Raw genomic sequence first — 14,489 nt, 5'->3', positions numbered from 1 at the left:
GGGATCACACAACCTATTTCTTGAAACTCCGTTTGTTTTTATTCATTGAACCTGGGGGCTCATGCAAACCAGGCAAGGGCTCAGCCATGGTGTTACACCCCACAGGCCTTCCCACATGGTTAGTGGTGGGTGGGCCTGAGTACTATAAGGGAGAGGGCAGGCTATAGTAGAGAGGTCCTTCCGACTCTCAAGAAGACATTACACAATCAGCTGCCCGGGCTTAGGGCGGCTCTCTAGGCGCCTCCCCTAAACCTGGCCCATATTTCTTCTTTGAACCAGACTTGGGGGGCTGCAAGCGCTGAGTGGTCCTCATCTTGTAAAAGGGAGCTGGGCAAATATTCCCATGTCCCAGCAGGAGACCGGTCAGAAGCCTTGCCCTCCTTCCACAAGGTCGTCCTTTGCTATGAGCCTTCTTTCTGTCGAGCAGTGCTGCGGGCTCGCTCATCCTTTCAGACAATTTCAGCTCTGGGCCGGTCAGGCAGTGGGCACAGTGGAGCTCACTGCAACATCGAGGGAGGGAGGGAGGAAGGGAGGGAGGACGCGCCAAGTCCCCCAGGCGCCGAGAGTAAGAGCCCACCCCACTTGCTCGGGGGTCGGGAGGCAGCGCCATCCCTCCCACTGTCCGGGCGCCTCTCCCCAACGAACCCGCTGAGCTGTGACTCGGTCCTCCAGCCCCTAGAGGGCGCCGCGTCCCCAGCGGCCTTGCGGTCCCTTCCAGCCGCCAGAAGGTGGCGCCCTCGGACGCCGGGCGGCCTCGCGGTACAGGTCGTCGAGGCTGTGGTGCGTTTGCTCTTCGTTTGTTCGAGGGCGGTGTGGTCGCCCAGGCTTCACAGTTCCCCCGCAGCGTGTCCCAGGGGTATGAGCGTGCAGGTGACCCGCGAGGAGCCGGGAGTGCGGGTCCAGGCGGCTAGGCCAGAGCCTGGCTAAGCCGGGCGTGAGGAGGCCACCCGATAGAGGCTCACGGGAGCACTACCCGGCCTTAGGCCCGAAAGAGACTCTCTGTGTCTTCCCTCACCAGGCTGGACTACTAGCGAGGCAACGCTTCCTGGGACCTGGGACCCAACCTAGCACTTCCTACTGCCTAGTGTTCCCGGTTTGCCTGCCTTTGGAGTCTAGCCCCACCATTTTCAAACCAGTTCCTGGATGAGCCGAAGTCTCCTTTCACGCCAAGGCCCAACCCCTTACCCTCTTGCCCAGAGCGGCCCACTCTTACCAGAGCGTGATGGAAGGGCCTCCTGAGGGTGGGGATGTACCCCCAGACTCCCAGGGCCCTGCTGCAGAGGGGAGGTTTGCTGTGTGCGGTTTCGGGAACACCCAGGAGGAGGAGGAACCTGCTCACCAGATCCAGTCTATGGACCCCAGACCTTCAACACCAGCAGGGGAAACCCGAGGCAGAGGGCTCCAGGGAGGCTCCTTGTCCGAGAAGCCTAAATCTCTTCCAGAGCAGAGGGCTGCAGATGGGTCAGGGGACTGCCAGGGGAGCGTATTGGGAGGCCTCCCAGCCCAGTCAGAGGAGCCATCCTTTTCTGGAGTGGAAAACCTCTTGTATCCTGTGTCCTCTCACGTCAGCCTGACACAGGGTGAGAATGACAACCAAGGGGGAGGCTCGATAGGGGACCCAGGGCCAGGCAAAGAGCTGCCAGCTGTCATTAGCCCTTTGTCAGAGATGCCATCAAAGCTACTGGAGGCAGGTAAGGGAGACTGGGAAATCTGGGAAGGGAATGGGGCCTCCTGGAGGTGGGCATCGAGATTTGGGAGGTCATTGACCCTATTCAGACCAAAGCCCTAGCCCGTGGAGGGGTCCTGGGGAGATTGGCCCGATTTAGACCCAAGTCATTTCTCTTCTCAAGACCCTCATGGATCCAGCTTCCCTCAGCCTGCTGACTGCCTCCTAGCTCAAGACCTCACCTGGGAGTTGCTGGCCAGTGGCATGGCTGCCCTACCAGGTAGCTAGAAGACCTTAGATGAGGAGGGGAAGGGGTGGCCTGATTGCCAGGGCTCATTTCCTCCTCTCCACAGGGACACGTGATGTAGAAGGCCGAGCAGTGTTGCTTCTCTGTGCCCACAGTCCAGCTTGGCTTCACCCCAAGTGCAATAGCCGTGAGCTTCTGAGCCTTTTGTTCTACCTGCGAGGCATCCCCAGGTTTGAGGGGGAAAGTTGCGGGGCTAAAGCCTGAACCGTGAGGTCCTATGGTCTGGGCCTCAGGTATTGAAACAAAACTCACCACTTAGGTCTGAAGTCCAGGCCCTGGGACTGACCATACTAGTTGATGCCCGACTTTGTTCCCCGAGCCCTTCTCTCCTCTGGGGCCTCAGCCAGCTAAAAGTGAGTAGAGGATTGGACTTCCTTCCATCCATTTTCTGTCCTCGCCAGGGGTAGGGCTGAACTTTGGTTCCTTGCAGCAAGCAGCCCCAGGAGCTGTGCAGCAAGTGCTGCTGGTTGGAAAGATGCCAGAGGAAATGCCTCCAGCACTTCAGGTACCAAGCCAGGTTGGCTCCGGTGGGGTGGGGGTCTTTGTCCACACATTCCTGTATCATACCTCCCTTCTCCTGCAGTTCAAGCAGCTGTCTTCTCATCAGAGCTTACTGGCCCACATTCCTAACATGGGGCTGCCTGCTTCACTGGGAGGATGCCTGCCTTACAGCCACCAAGCCTGGCTGAATTTCCGAATGGTCAGTGTACCAGGTGGGGTTGGAAGGTTGTGGTTATACAGGTAACCTGGACCTGTGGGACAGCTTTCCTGGGTCAGCTTGAACAAGACAAAACTGGCTGCAGTGTTTCTGGAATCCCAGAGGCTGGGAGCATCCCTGCACCTTGGTCATGTTTTTTTGTCTGCTCACAGCGCCTGGAAACCCTACAGCAGAAATGCCAGGAGACTTGTGCCCTGCTCCAGGGGGTCATTGACAGTATGAAGGCTCTACGGCAACCAATGGCGTCTGCAGTGGGTGTCACCCCCCTCTTCCCAATCTCCTTGAATGTTCTCTTGGTGTCCCTTTTCTCTCCCATGTCCGTCAATGCCTGTTACCTGTTACTCCTGATTACAGGAAGTTGTCCAGCTGCTACAGCAGGCACGTTCCCTCATGCAGCGGGTGTTAGATTCACCACAGTTATCATGGCTGCAAAGCCAGGGAAGCCTGGAACTGGCACAGCTGAAGCAAGGGATGCCGGAGGTGATCCTGAGCCCTGATTACAGGTAGATAGAAGCCCAGCTACCAGATCTTAGCCCAGCTCAGCTCCCTCCATTTGTGTCAGGTAGATTTGAGCCCCAGCGTAGGAGAGTGGAGAAAGGGGACAGTACGCTTTTCACAGGTCTTCAGTAGACAAGGCTGATGAGCTGTATGGTGAAGTGGATGAACTCTTGCATCAGCTAACTCTGCAGAGCAACCAGCGAGTGCAGGCCCTAGAGCTCCTCCAAATGCTGGAAGCCCAGGAGGGCGGGCTGCACCAGGTGAGAGCTGCTTATCCAGAGCGCATCCTGCTCTTTGTCTTAGCTGTACCCCCCCCACACACACCCATAGCAGCTGTCTTTGTTTTTCTACTTGTGTCCATCCAGATTGAAGTGTGGCTAGAAGAGGTGGGCTGGCCAGGACTGGAGGAACCAGGGGAGCCCTCGCTGGACATGTTGCTCCAGGCCCAAGGCCCTTTTCAAGAGCTTGACCAGATTGCCCAGGTCAGTTTGGTTACTGTTCATTCTGCAGGGACTGGGACACTTGCCAGGGGCTAGGATGGTGGCGTGAGTGAAGGCAAACAACCCTTTTGCTCTTGGAGGTTACCATTCAGCAGAGATCAGTTGTCATCAGAGGTTCATGGTTCATGCTGCTTCTGAAGAGAAGCAGCATGGGAGAATAATTTGGAATCACTTGGGAAAAAAAAGAGTTAGGGATGGAGTGACAATCAAGGCTGGGTAATAGTTTCTTCAGATGTCCTGTGTCAGCCAGGTGTGGTGACTGCATAGAGAGACACTATCTCAAAAAAAAAAAAAAAAGGTCTTGTGGCAGGAGAGTGGGATGAGGTGAAGCGAAGTGCGTCTGGAAGACAGATACCAGTAAAAACCTTAAGAAGTTCTAAAATCAGATCCGTGTTCTAGGACGATGACCTTGGTTTCTGGGAACACGGATGTAGGAAATCCAGTTTAGAGGTAACTGTAGTAGTCATGGTGGGACACACATTTGTCTCTGGGGGATTGGTTCCAGGACATGCCTCCTTGGATACCTAAATGTGTGGATGCTCATGTTGCAGTATTTGCACAGAGCCAAAAGATATTCTTTCATACTTTTTAATCTCTATTAGCATAGCACAGTGTGGATGCTATGGAAACAGATAGTGTATTCGGAGAATAATGGTAAAGAGTCTTAATATGTTCACAGGTACAATTTTCTCTCAAACACTTTCAATACAAGGCTACTTAAATCCTTGAATGTAGAACCCACACATATGGAATCTGAAAATGTGGAGGGCCAACTGTAACATTTTATCTGACTAGACTGGCAGTTACGTTGGATTTGGAAAGTCTGTAGGACTTGATAATACAGCTGTGTGAGAGGGCGAGAGGACCCAGGGGATAAGGGCATTTGGTGGAGGGCTTTCATGTGCCCAGTCAGCTGTGATTTTGAAATGGCTTTCAGGGAATGTGGAAGGACTCTGGGTTTTGGCCTGGAGCCTTACGGAGAGGGTCACCTGTTGGTTATGGTGTGGATGTTATTTGCGGTTTGGTCACCTGTTGGTTATGATGTGGATGTTATTTGCGGTTTGGTCACATGAGATTGTTCAGAAGGAGTAGGTGAGGGGGAGCAGGAAGAACCATAGAGAATGGGCAGCAGGAGGATCTAAGTCTGGGCTGGATCCCCAGCTGAGCCCATCTGTCTCCAGGAACAGGTCAAGCAAGGGGAGAAGTTACTGCAGCCACTGGCTGACTGCGAAGCTGCTGAACTGGGACCTCTTGGAAAGCGCTTTCTGACCCTGAGATCCCAGCTGACAGAATTTTCCAGAGCTTTGACCCAGAGGCGCCAGCGATTGGCAGATGCCGAGAAGCTGTTTCAGTTCTTCAAGCAGGTGGCCTAGGGGGTCCTATCCTTGACTTTGTGGAGGTTGCCCAAGCTCTGCCAGAGTCTGAGTGTATCCTATTTGGCTTTCAATCTTACCCCAAAATTCAGCTTCTGGATTGTAGCCTAGGACCAACCTTCCTGAGTCAGCCAGTGGGTGGGACAGGGAGCACGGCAGAAGTTACTGCAGATGTGCTGGGGTCTTGCTTTCATGTCTCTGTGACCTTGGTGTTGCAGGCCACAACATGGATTGAGGAGGGGCAGCGGGTACTGACAGAGCTGGAGCAGGAGTACCCAGAGGTTGTGCTGCAGCGGCTGCAGCTGCACTGGACCAGACATCCTGACTTGCCTCCTGCTCACTTCCGGAAAATGTGGGCTCTTGCCACAGGCCTAGGCTCAGAAGGCATCCGCCAGGAGTGTCGCTGGGCCTGGGCACAGTGCCAGGACACCTGGCTGGCTCTGGATCAGAAGTTTGAGGCAGCACTAAAGCCACCATCAGTAAACAGCACAGCTACCTTGCGTGCCAGGCGGGCCCCTGCTATACCCACCATTCCTCCACTGAGGAAGGCGTACAGCTTTGATCGGAATCTGGGGCAGCATCTTGGTGACGCTGTCCATTATGGCCACTATGCAACAACGGTTTCTGACTCCCACAGACCTGAGGCTAGAGGTGGTGTCCGGCCCAGGTCATCCCCTCCTGTGCCTCTGTCAAGCAATTCTGACTCCAGGAATCCCAACAGGTATAGGTGGAGGGCAGGGTAGGGAGGTCAGTGGAGAGTCTTGGGTCCTGACTCCACCTACCTCATAGGCTGCAGCTAGTATTGGCGGAGATGGTGGCCACAGAGCGTGAGTATGTCCGGGCCCTCGACTATACCATGCAGAACTACTTCCCTGAGCTAGATCGACCTGATGTACCCCAGGGCCTCCGTGGCCAGCGTGCACACCTCTTTGGCAACCTTGAGAAGCTTCGGGATTTCCACTATCATTTTTTCCTGCGTGAGCTGGAGGCTTGCATCCGGCACCCACCTCGAGTGGCTTATGCCTTCCTGCGTCATGTAAGTTCCATAGGTCATAGAAGCCCTAGAGTATTTCTGGACACATACTTAATGCCAGGTTCTGTGCAGAGAGTGCTGTGGTTCACTGGGTACCATGGGGGAAATTAAACTGCTACCAGGGTACAGCTCTGAGTGAGACCCACAAAAATCTTTGCCTCTTAGGGTATTTTTAGTTCATCAGGAGAGATGTGCAAATAAAAACCATTCTGGATTACACTTAGGCTGGGAATAAGCAGGAAAATAGCCTATGAATTACATTTGGGCAGTGTTTCCAGTTTAAAAGAGAGGATGTTTGAGTAGAGGCCAGAGGAGGAGCAGAGTGTGAGTTCTACCCCCAGAAAAAAGGTCTAGTGGACATCGTGAGCCTGACTGAGGATAGTGAACACCAGAGTGATGGTCTCGGAACCTTGGGCGGGGCAGAGCTGAATGTGGGGACTTTCTGTGGAGGCTGGACAGCCTGCATAGCAGGTTCTTGCTAGACTAAACTCAAACTCATTTACGGTGGGATCTGCATAGGGAGGAGTGCCTTGCTCTGGAGCCACTTAGTGGCACATCTTTGCCCTTTTGAGCTAAGAGAGTGGTGTGACTGAGGTGGGGGATTTCTTTTGGGAACCAGTCCTCTGGTGCCTGGGCTGAGCCATGTGTCCTTGTAGAGGGTGCAGTTTGGGATGTATGCACTCTACAGCAAGAATAAACCTCGTTCTGATGCCCTGATGAGCAGCTATGGTCACACCTTCTTCAAGGTAGGAGCCTAAGGCGAGGAAGAACGGGATGGTGGCATACTCCAAAACCCTTTGTGATCTCCCACTTATGTGGCAGGAAAAGCAGCAAGCACTGGGAGACCACCTGGATTTGGCTTCCTACCTATTAAAGCCCATCCAGCGCATGAGCAAATATGCCTTACTACTGCAGGAGCTAGCAAGGGCCTGTGGGGGCCCCGCACAAGAGCTGGGTGCCCTTCAGGCAGCCCAGAGCCTTGTGCACTTCCAACTGAGACATGGCAATGACCTGCTAGCCATGGATGCCATCCAAGGCTGTGACGTGAGTCATCCCAGGCCATCTGGGGAAGCACCCTGGGTGTAGAAGAGGGGGTTGGAACGATTGGACATCTACTGGACTTCAACTTTGCAGGTTAACCTCAAGGAACAGGGGCAGTTGGTGCGACAGGATGAGTTCACAGTGCGGGCTGGGCGCCATAAGGCCTGTCGTCGTGTTTTTCTCTTTGAGGAGCTGCTGCTCTTCAGCAAGCCTCGTCGTGGGCCTGCAGGTGTTGACATATTTACCTACAAGCGTTCCTTCAAAGTGAGTCTGCATGATCCTGAGCTCTGCCTCCAGCCCCCCATCTATTCCTCACTAAGCCCCTTTCCCCTGGCCATGTAGATGGCCGACCTTGGCCTCACTGAATGCTGTGGGGAAAACAAGCTGCGCTTTGAGATATGGTTCCGTCGTCGCAAGGCCAGGGACCTGTTTGTGCTGCAGGCCTCTGATGTGGCCACCAAACAAGCCTGGACAGCTGATATCTCCCGCCTGCTCTGGAGGCAGGCTGTCCGCAACAAGGGTGAGTCCTTGTACAAGCCCAAAGAGTATATGTCCTTCCAGGAGCCTGAGAAAGGTTTAGGGTCCTTACACACTCTCTGGGAAGAGGGTGAGGCCCTTAGAGTGCATCCTGCCAGAGACAGGATGTCTAGGGACTTGGAAAAGCTTGGGAGGAGGGTGAGGTGCAGCAGCAGACAGTACAAGGGAAAGAACTTGAAGTTTTCTCTGCGTATCAGAGGTCTTATGCCCTGAAAGGAACATTATTATAACTTTCCCAGGGGTGCTTGGGAGCAGAAAGTCTGGCACCAGAAAGGATCATGGGATGGGATGGCTAATTTCTGGGCTATGGGTCTATATTAGATACGGCCCAGGGGGGCCTCACTTAGGCCTTTATTCTCTACTCAGAGGTGCGCATGGCTGAGATGGCATCCATGGGTGTGGGGAACAAGGCCTTCTGGGACATTGCCCCCAGTGAGGAAGCTATCAGTGACCGCAACATCGACTATGTCCTAAAGAGACGAGGTAGTGGATATCCTACAGGGGGTGGGAGTGAGGAGGCAATGTGGCCTTTTCCCACTCCTGGACTGTGCTTCCCTGGCGACCTCAGGCCAGACTGGACTCTAATCTGCCCCTCTTTCCTACACAGGTGTTCGCTCTAGGGCCTCCATTGCCGTGGCTCCATTTGAGTATGACAACCCCTATATGGGTGCCTTGAGTTCCCTTCCTGGAGACCGTGCCTCTTGTTCTGTTGTGGGGTCTCTCAATCTGCACCTGTACAGAGATCCCGCTCTTCTGGGTGTTCCCTGGTGCCTGTATCCCCCCAACTTCCCAGAGGAAGCAGCGCTGGAAGCTGAGGCAGAGTTGGGCAGCTACCCCTCTCTAAGTATGTGTGGGCTCTGACAGTCAGAAGTAGGAGGCGTGGCTTGGGTCTAGGCCTCCTCTGCTGACAGCCCGATCCTCTTCCCTAGCTCCTGAGGACTCAGAGGTCTCATCCCAGTGCCCATCAGCCAGTGGCTCTAGTGGTTCTGACAGCAGCTGTGTGTCAGGACAGACCCTGACCAGAGGCCTTGAGGACTTGTCCTGTGTGAGTGCCATCTCTTGCCTTATGCTCACCCACCCCTCCCTAACTTACCCTGGGCAATAGCTGCCTTTTCTTTAGGGGAGCTGGAAATGGGTGGGGTCAGAGCCATTCCCCAGATGACCCCATCTCCACTCCTAGAACCAGAGAAACAAAGCATTCATGCTTGACTTGGCACCATAGGTTTGAGTCCGGCTTGAAGATGAACAGTAGATACAACAGCCATCCAGTAACTCCAAGGAATAGCACACCTCTGAATCTACTATAACCAGTGCATGGCTGGCTACTGGGCCATCCCCACTGCAACCCCTCATACCTAATAGGAATAGCCTTCTTGTTATCCTTTCTAATGTCTGTAGCCACCAACTGACTGGCCTAATGCCTTTCCAAGGGCATCTGGCTACAAAGCCAGATGAGCACCTTGATCCCAAGTTCCTGGGATCCTTCTATTCCCTCCAGCTACCACCCCAGTTGTAAGTTAAGGATAGGATGGGACAGAAGCTGAGTATTTCCAGACTCTAGGCTGGCAGAGTACTATGGAGCTCTCAGTTATGAGGACCCAAGTGGCTTCCCAGCAGCTGCTCCTTAACCTTTGAACTCAGTGCTGGTCTCTCCAAACACAGGGACCAGCCTGCCCCATATAGGCCCCCTTATTCTTTTTTTTTTAATTTTTTTAAATTTTATTTATTTATTAAAGATTTCTGTCTCTTCCCCACCACTGCCTCCCCTTTCCCTTCCCCTCCCCCAACCAAGTCCCCCTCCCTCGTCAGCCCAAAGAGCAATCAGGGTTCCCTGTCCTGTGGGAAGTCCAAGGACCTCCCACCAAACCAATAGGTGCAGTAGGATAAAAAACCCATTGATAGGCCCCCTTATTCTTGAATTCATTGGCTCCCTATCTCCAGCCTCTTGTTTTTTGGTCATCTGGACTTGATGCTCTCTGAACAACTTGGAGTTAGACTTATCTACTGATTCCACTGGTCACTGACTCTCAGTCTTCTCAGAGAAGGAGTCTAGGCATTTGTCTTGTAATTTACTTTTATTTGTTTAAAATAAAAAATAGAGTGATTTGTGTCATTGGCTGAGCATGTGCATTCTGGGCATTCCACAGTTACAATGACCAACATCTCTGGTACTCTAGCCCTCTTGTAAATACTTGCCCAGGACTGAGTACGAGACAGACCTAGACAGTCCCCTCTGGATGAGCAGGTCCACGCAGCGGCCATACTTTCTGGCGAAAGGCAGTGTGAGCTGCAAGGAAAGGCCTATCTTATCCCTGGTTTCTAGGCAGTCAGCTAGTCTAGCTCTGGGGACTCCCTCATCTGGGTAGGGGAAACAAAGAGAAAACCTCATTACAGGGTTCCTTTGGAACTCTGGGGCTCAGTTCTGCCCTAACGCTCTCACAGGGCTCTGGCTCTCAGAGAGCTGACCACAATGACAGTAAAAACTGTGCTTTCTGGCGCTTGTGTCCACTTTCTAGCCATAACCGCTGACTTTACCTTTATAAAGAACACACAAGCTGGAGAAGTGCCAGTAATTGGGCAGTCGTGTGTTTGAGGTGAACATCATTATCGTTATGTACTTGATTATAAAAAGCCAGGTTACTGAGAAATTTGCTAAATCTTTGACACATATAATGCTGAAATTCTACAGAATCAGAAAAGAAAACAAATTAAAATCTTGTTTGGTCTACAAAATGAGTTCAAGGTCCAAATAGGCAGCATAGCTAAACTGTGTCTCAGACTTTAAAAAGGAGCCTGCTAGCGTGTGGACTTGCCTGGGTTCAGTGCCCTGTGCAGCAAAATAAACAGGGGGAAGGATTCTACAACCTTGACCATTCTTTTGCCCTTTTTTTTCTTTTTTTTTTTTTTTAAAAAAATGTTTTTCAGTCAAGCATAGTAGTGTAGTCCTTTAATCCCAGCACTGGAAGGAAGAGGCAGGCTGATCTCTGTGAGTTTGAGGTCAGTGTAACCTATGTAGTGAGTTTTAGGACAGCCAGGATAGATAGGGAGACCCTATCCCAGCCCCTCAAAACCCCAAAAATGTTTTTAGAAAATGCTCTAGGGGCTGGGAAGATTGTTCTGTGGTTAAGAACAGTTGTTGCTCTAGCAGAGAACTGGGGTTTGGTTCCCAGCATTCACATGGTGGCTAACAATGGTAACTTCAGTTTCCAAGGGTCTGTCGCCTTCTTCTGGCCTCTGAGGGTACTGCATGCGCACAGTACACAAACATTCAAGCAGGCAAAATACCCATACACATAAAATAAAAATTCTTAAAAAATAAAACACTGTAGAGGCGCTTAAGTATATAAAAATATGGTGGTATCATAGCTAAGTAGGGACTAGCTATTACTGGTCCTAAAGGCCTACCTCCGTGTCCACATTGAGTTAATATGTGCTTCCCAAGTATGGCCAGGGTTGTTAGTGGTGAAGGCATAGTTGGTGTCATTAAAGGAAAACTATGAAAATAGTTTTTTTTCTTTTTTTTTTTTTGCTTTTTGACTAGCCTTGATTGGTTAATTTTAGCCATCTACCTCTGTGGGACCAGAGACCACTGACTTAGCTGGCCAGCTCTCCAGATGACAGTACTAGCCTGACAACAGTACCCATATAAGGCATTTACAGAGTTGCCAGTCCCTATACAGGACATATAGGCCTTACCTCTACCCAGCTGTACAGACGCTCCTGAGTATGCCGGTCATCCTTGAAGCCAGGGATGGCCAGCAAATCCACCACAAACTGCTTGGGGCTGATGTTCAGCGTCTACCAAGAGAGCCTACAGTCAGGCAGGGCCATGGACAGCTCCCTTCTTCTGCTTTTCTATGCCTGCCTCTCCAGCTATTCTTCTGTCCCTGCCTTCTCCCCTCCTCTTGTCTTCTATTACTTTTTGCAAGGGCAAGGAGATACATTGGGAAGAAGCAGGGTGCCCCAAGGCCTGTCATACATACCCATAGCCTGTAGGCCAGGGACACCACCTTGGCTGTGATAGCTTTGGGGTCCTTTTGCCTGATGGAATCCAGGATGATGTCAGTCAGGAAGCAGTGACATTTCTGTGCATAAAACATCTCTTCCCAGGTCAAAGAGAAACTCAAGAAAGTCACTTCTGTGAAGGAGAAAGAGTAGATATAGCTAAAGCTGCTCATAGTCGAGGCCTTAGAGACAGCCACAGGGCAGGGGAAAGGGCAGAGCTTTCAAGGGACATTTGCTCTTGGGTGTGGGCTCTACATCTTCACAAGCAAAGTACAGGGCCAGGCATAGCTACAAAGCCTCACCTCGAGGTTGGGGGCTGGCTGTGAGTGATGTATGCTTGATGTTGTCCATCTGGGTGGTATAGATGATGCTGTCTTCAAAGAACATGCAGGAGCCATCACTACCCACCACAGGAGGGTGAGTGACTTTGAGGATGGCTCCTGGGTTGTCTGTCCCATTAACAGTAGGCAGAGGCTGCTCAGGGGCAGGGGTTTCTGTGAAAACAATAGAGGGGTTCTTCTTAGGCTTAGGAGCCTAGGCTTGAAATGCAGGCAGAGAGGAGCCTTCTGCTGGGGACAGATTGGAACAGTCATTCACTCAAAACTTCAGAAGTCTCTGCTTTTTGGAAGTGGTACCCTGGCCTCACCACTTCATTATCCTGGCATTGTTGCAAACCCAATCCTAAGTTTCAGAACTCTAAGAAACTAGTATCCTCATGGGAGACCTGCTTTTTCCTAAACAGAAACCGAGTAGCAGTGGATTGGGGGTTAGAGAGGGTGGAACTGGAAGGAGAGGAGGGAGGGGAAACTGCAGCCAGAATGTAAAATAAATATTTTTTTTTTTTTTAAAGAGACTAGTATCACCAGGTGGTGGTGGTGCATGCCTTTAATCCCAGCATTTGGGAGGCAGAGACAGGTGAATCTCTGTGAGTTCTAGGCTAGCCTGGTCTACAGAGGGAGTTCCAGGATAGGCTCCAAAGCTACAAAGAAATCCTGTCTTGGGCTGGAGAGATGGCTGAGAGGTTAAGAGCATTCCCTGCTCTTCCAAAGGTCCTGAGTTCAATTCCCAGCAACCACATGGTGGCTCACAACCATCTGTAATGGGGTCTGGTGCCCTCTTCTGGCCTGCAGGTATGCACACAGACAGAATATTGTATACGTAATAAATAATTTTTTTTTTAAAAAACCTGTCTTGAAAAACCAAAGAGTAGGTGATAAGAGTATCAGAGTACTATAGGAGGGAGTTCTGTAGCTGGAGGGAATAATCTAACATGGCCCTTCTCAGCAAACTTTCCTGGATTTTCTCTCCACCACTGGCCACAAACTCTCTTAAGCTCAGTTCCCATTAGGCCCTCCTGGATGGGCCTTAGCATCTCACATGCCATGTGTGTTTTTCCCAGAAATCTAGTTTCTTTTGTTCACGCACTCCAATAAGGACCCTTCCGCTTGCCACAGCCAACCTAGATACCAGGCTCTTGACACCTCTGTCTCCCTGCCTTGCTCCACTGCTCAGCCTCCTTTGCCTGGTCTGGAATGCATCCATGCTTCTGATACTGTCTTACAATCACACTTCCTCTGTCCCTGAGCAAGCTCCAGAAACATATCATGTGCTCCCTTTAAAAACACCTTTCAGGGGCTGTCCATCCCTCTTGAAGTCAGAACAGAGCCCCACATTCTGAACTTGGCCCACAAGACCTAGCCTGATATGACTCCTGTCATTTCTATGGCCTGTGCACCGGAAACCAGGTTCCAGCCAGAGAAGTGCCCTGTGCTTCCACAGACACCCTAAATGTTCTCGCCCTGCTGACTCCCCAGTGCTCTCATCCCCTGGGTTCGCCTTCCACAAAATACTCATCACTTCACCTATGTGGCCACTCATTTCTGTATGTGCTGCCTGGCACAGAGCTGGCATCAGCAACTAGGAGGTTCTGGTCCCTGCTCTGTCACTAACTCTCTGTAGTCTTAGCCAGGAATCTAGTATTGGTTGGAAATGAGACTTGGGTCAAGGATGGAGCAAGACTAACCTCTCTCCTTGGGCCTTTGTTTGCCCCAGTCCTTTAGGGCAACAGCTCTCTTTGTGGGGAAGTATGGCTTAAAAGTTGGCTCTGGACCCTTGTCTTTCACTCCAGCTCCAGCTCCAGGCCCAGTCTGGGGACCAGTGTCCTTCTCTGAGTTTATGGAATGAGTCTTCCAGGCAGCTGAGGTACCAGGTTGGGAAGCAGCCTCACTTCCTGAGGGGACATGCAGGGTAGCCTCCTCCAAAGTGCTGTTCCGGGAGGCTGCCACTGGCTGGAATTCCCACTGTTTACTGTTGACCATGTCCCATTCCCTTACCAAAGAGATGAGCTTTTGCATGGGGGTGACAGGAGGGTCTTTGGCATCAGATTTCTGTGTGAGGTTTATAGTGGTACACTTCTTCTTGGGAGGGCTCTCAGAGTGACCTCCCCAGTGTCTGGGGTTGGCACATAAGCCAGAACAGTGTGAGTATGTGCTGGGATTGCCCCCCCTCTTGGCATTTCTGCATAGGGAGACCTGGATAGTACGGGTATACTGTTCAGCCTCTTCCACCTTGCTGGACCTGGTCAGGTTCCCTTTGGCCTTGTTCCATGGAGTCCTGTCACCGCAATCTTGGAAGTCCACAGGCATGCAGGTTGTGGTCTGGGGAGGGAGAGGCACAGTAGCTGTGGGCCTGTTGTACATTATCAAAGTCTCCCCAAGACCTAATAAGCTGGGCTTTAAGACAGCTTTTTTATCCAGAACAATCTTATCCCCTGAGATGGATTGCCATTCAAGTTTACTCAGTCTGAGAGGG

The 14,489-nt window shown here is 51.7% G+C and overlaps 2 protein-coding genes across 2 annotated transcripts in view; one reads left to right on the top strand and one right to left on the bottom strand.

Moving 5' to 3' along the window:
* Nucleotides 1-1,044: 1,044 nt before the first annotated feature.
* On the top strand, nt 1,045-9,649 carry Plekhg4 (pleckstrin homology and RhoGEF domain containing G4). The gene is made up of 21 exons (XM_050144159.1): nt 1,045-1,691; nt 1,851-1,946; nt 2,020-2,143; nt 2,233-2,326; nt 2,404-2,478; nt 2,557-2,673; nt 2,844-2,942; nt 3,046-3,194; nt 3,311-3,449; nt 3,555-3,671; nt 4,871-5,053; nt 5,281-5,783; nt 5,852-6,098; nt 6,752-6,841; nt 6,918-7,139; nt 7,230-7,400; nt 7,479-7,656; nt 8,040-8,156; nt 8,281-8,517; nt 8,603-8,718; nt 8,896-9,649. The coding sequence occupies exons 1-21, from the start codon at nt 1,223-1,225 to the stop codon at nt 8,899-8,901; spliced, it is 3,549 nt and encodes a 1,182-aa protein (XP_050000116.1). The 5' UTR covers nt 1,045-1,222; the 3' UTR covers nt 8,902-9,649.
* Nucleotides 9,650-9,789: 140 nt separating this feature from the next.
* The window catches only part of Kctd19 (potassium channel tetramerization domain containing 19), a 34,385-nt gene continuing 29,685 nt past the window's right edge, over nt 9,790-14,489 (bottom strand). Inside the window, exons 12-16 of the mRNA XM_050143420.1 lie at nt 13,702-14,335; nt 11,981-12,172; nt 11,657-11,811; nt 11,370-11,471; nt 9,790-9,960 (exon numbers count right to left, since the gene is read on the bottom strand). Of these exons, the coding sequence (XP_049999377.1) occupies nt 9,847-9,960; nt 11,370-11,471; nt 11,657-11,811; nt 11,981-12,172; nt 13,702-14,335 (1,197 nt within the window). The 3' untranslated portion in view covers nt 9,790-9,846. The remainder of the gene's footprint in view (nt 9,961-11,369; nt 11,472-11,656; nt 11,812-11,980; nt 12,173-13,701; nt 14,336-14,489) is intronic.

This window comes from Alexandromys fortis, unplaced genomic scaffold (genome assembly GCF_014885135.2).
Source record: "Alexandromys fortis isolate MF-2015 unplaced genomic scaffold, M_Fortis_MF-2015_v1.1 scaffold_1, whole genome shotgun sequence".
NCBI lineage: Eukaryota > Metazoa > Chordata > Mammalia > Rodentia > Cricetidae > Alexandromys > Alexandromys fortis.
This window is presented reverse-complemented; position numbering and strand designations above follow the sequence as displayed.

Excerpts from the sequence above, each read along its gene's own strand:
- Plekhg4 (XM_050144159.1), top strand. The coding sequence starts at position 1,223 with ATGGAAGGGCCTCCTGAGGGTGGGGATGTACCCCCAGACTCCCAGGGC. Across the intron at positions 2,479-2,556 it reads AAATGCCTCCAGCACTTCAG|TTCAAGCAGCTGTCTTCTCA; the intron begins GTACCAAGCCAG and ends CTTCTCCTGCAG. Across the intron at positions 7,401-7,478 it reads CCTACAAGCGTTCCTTCAAA|ATGGCCGACCTTGGCCTCAC; the intron begins GTGAGTCTGCAT and ends CTGGCCATGTAG.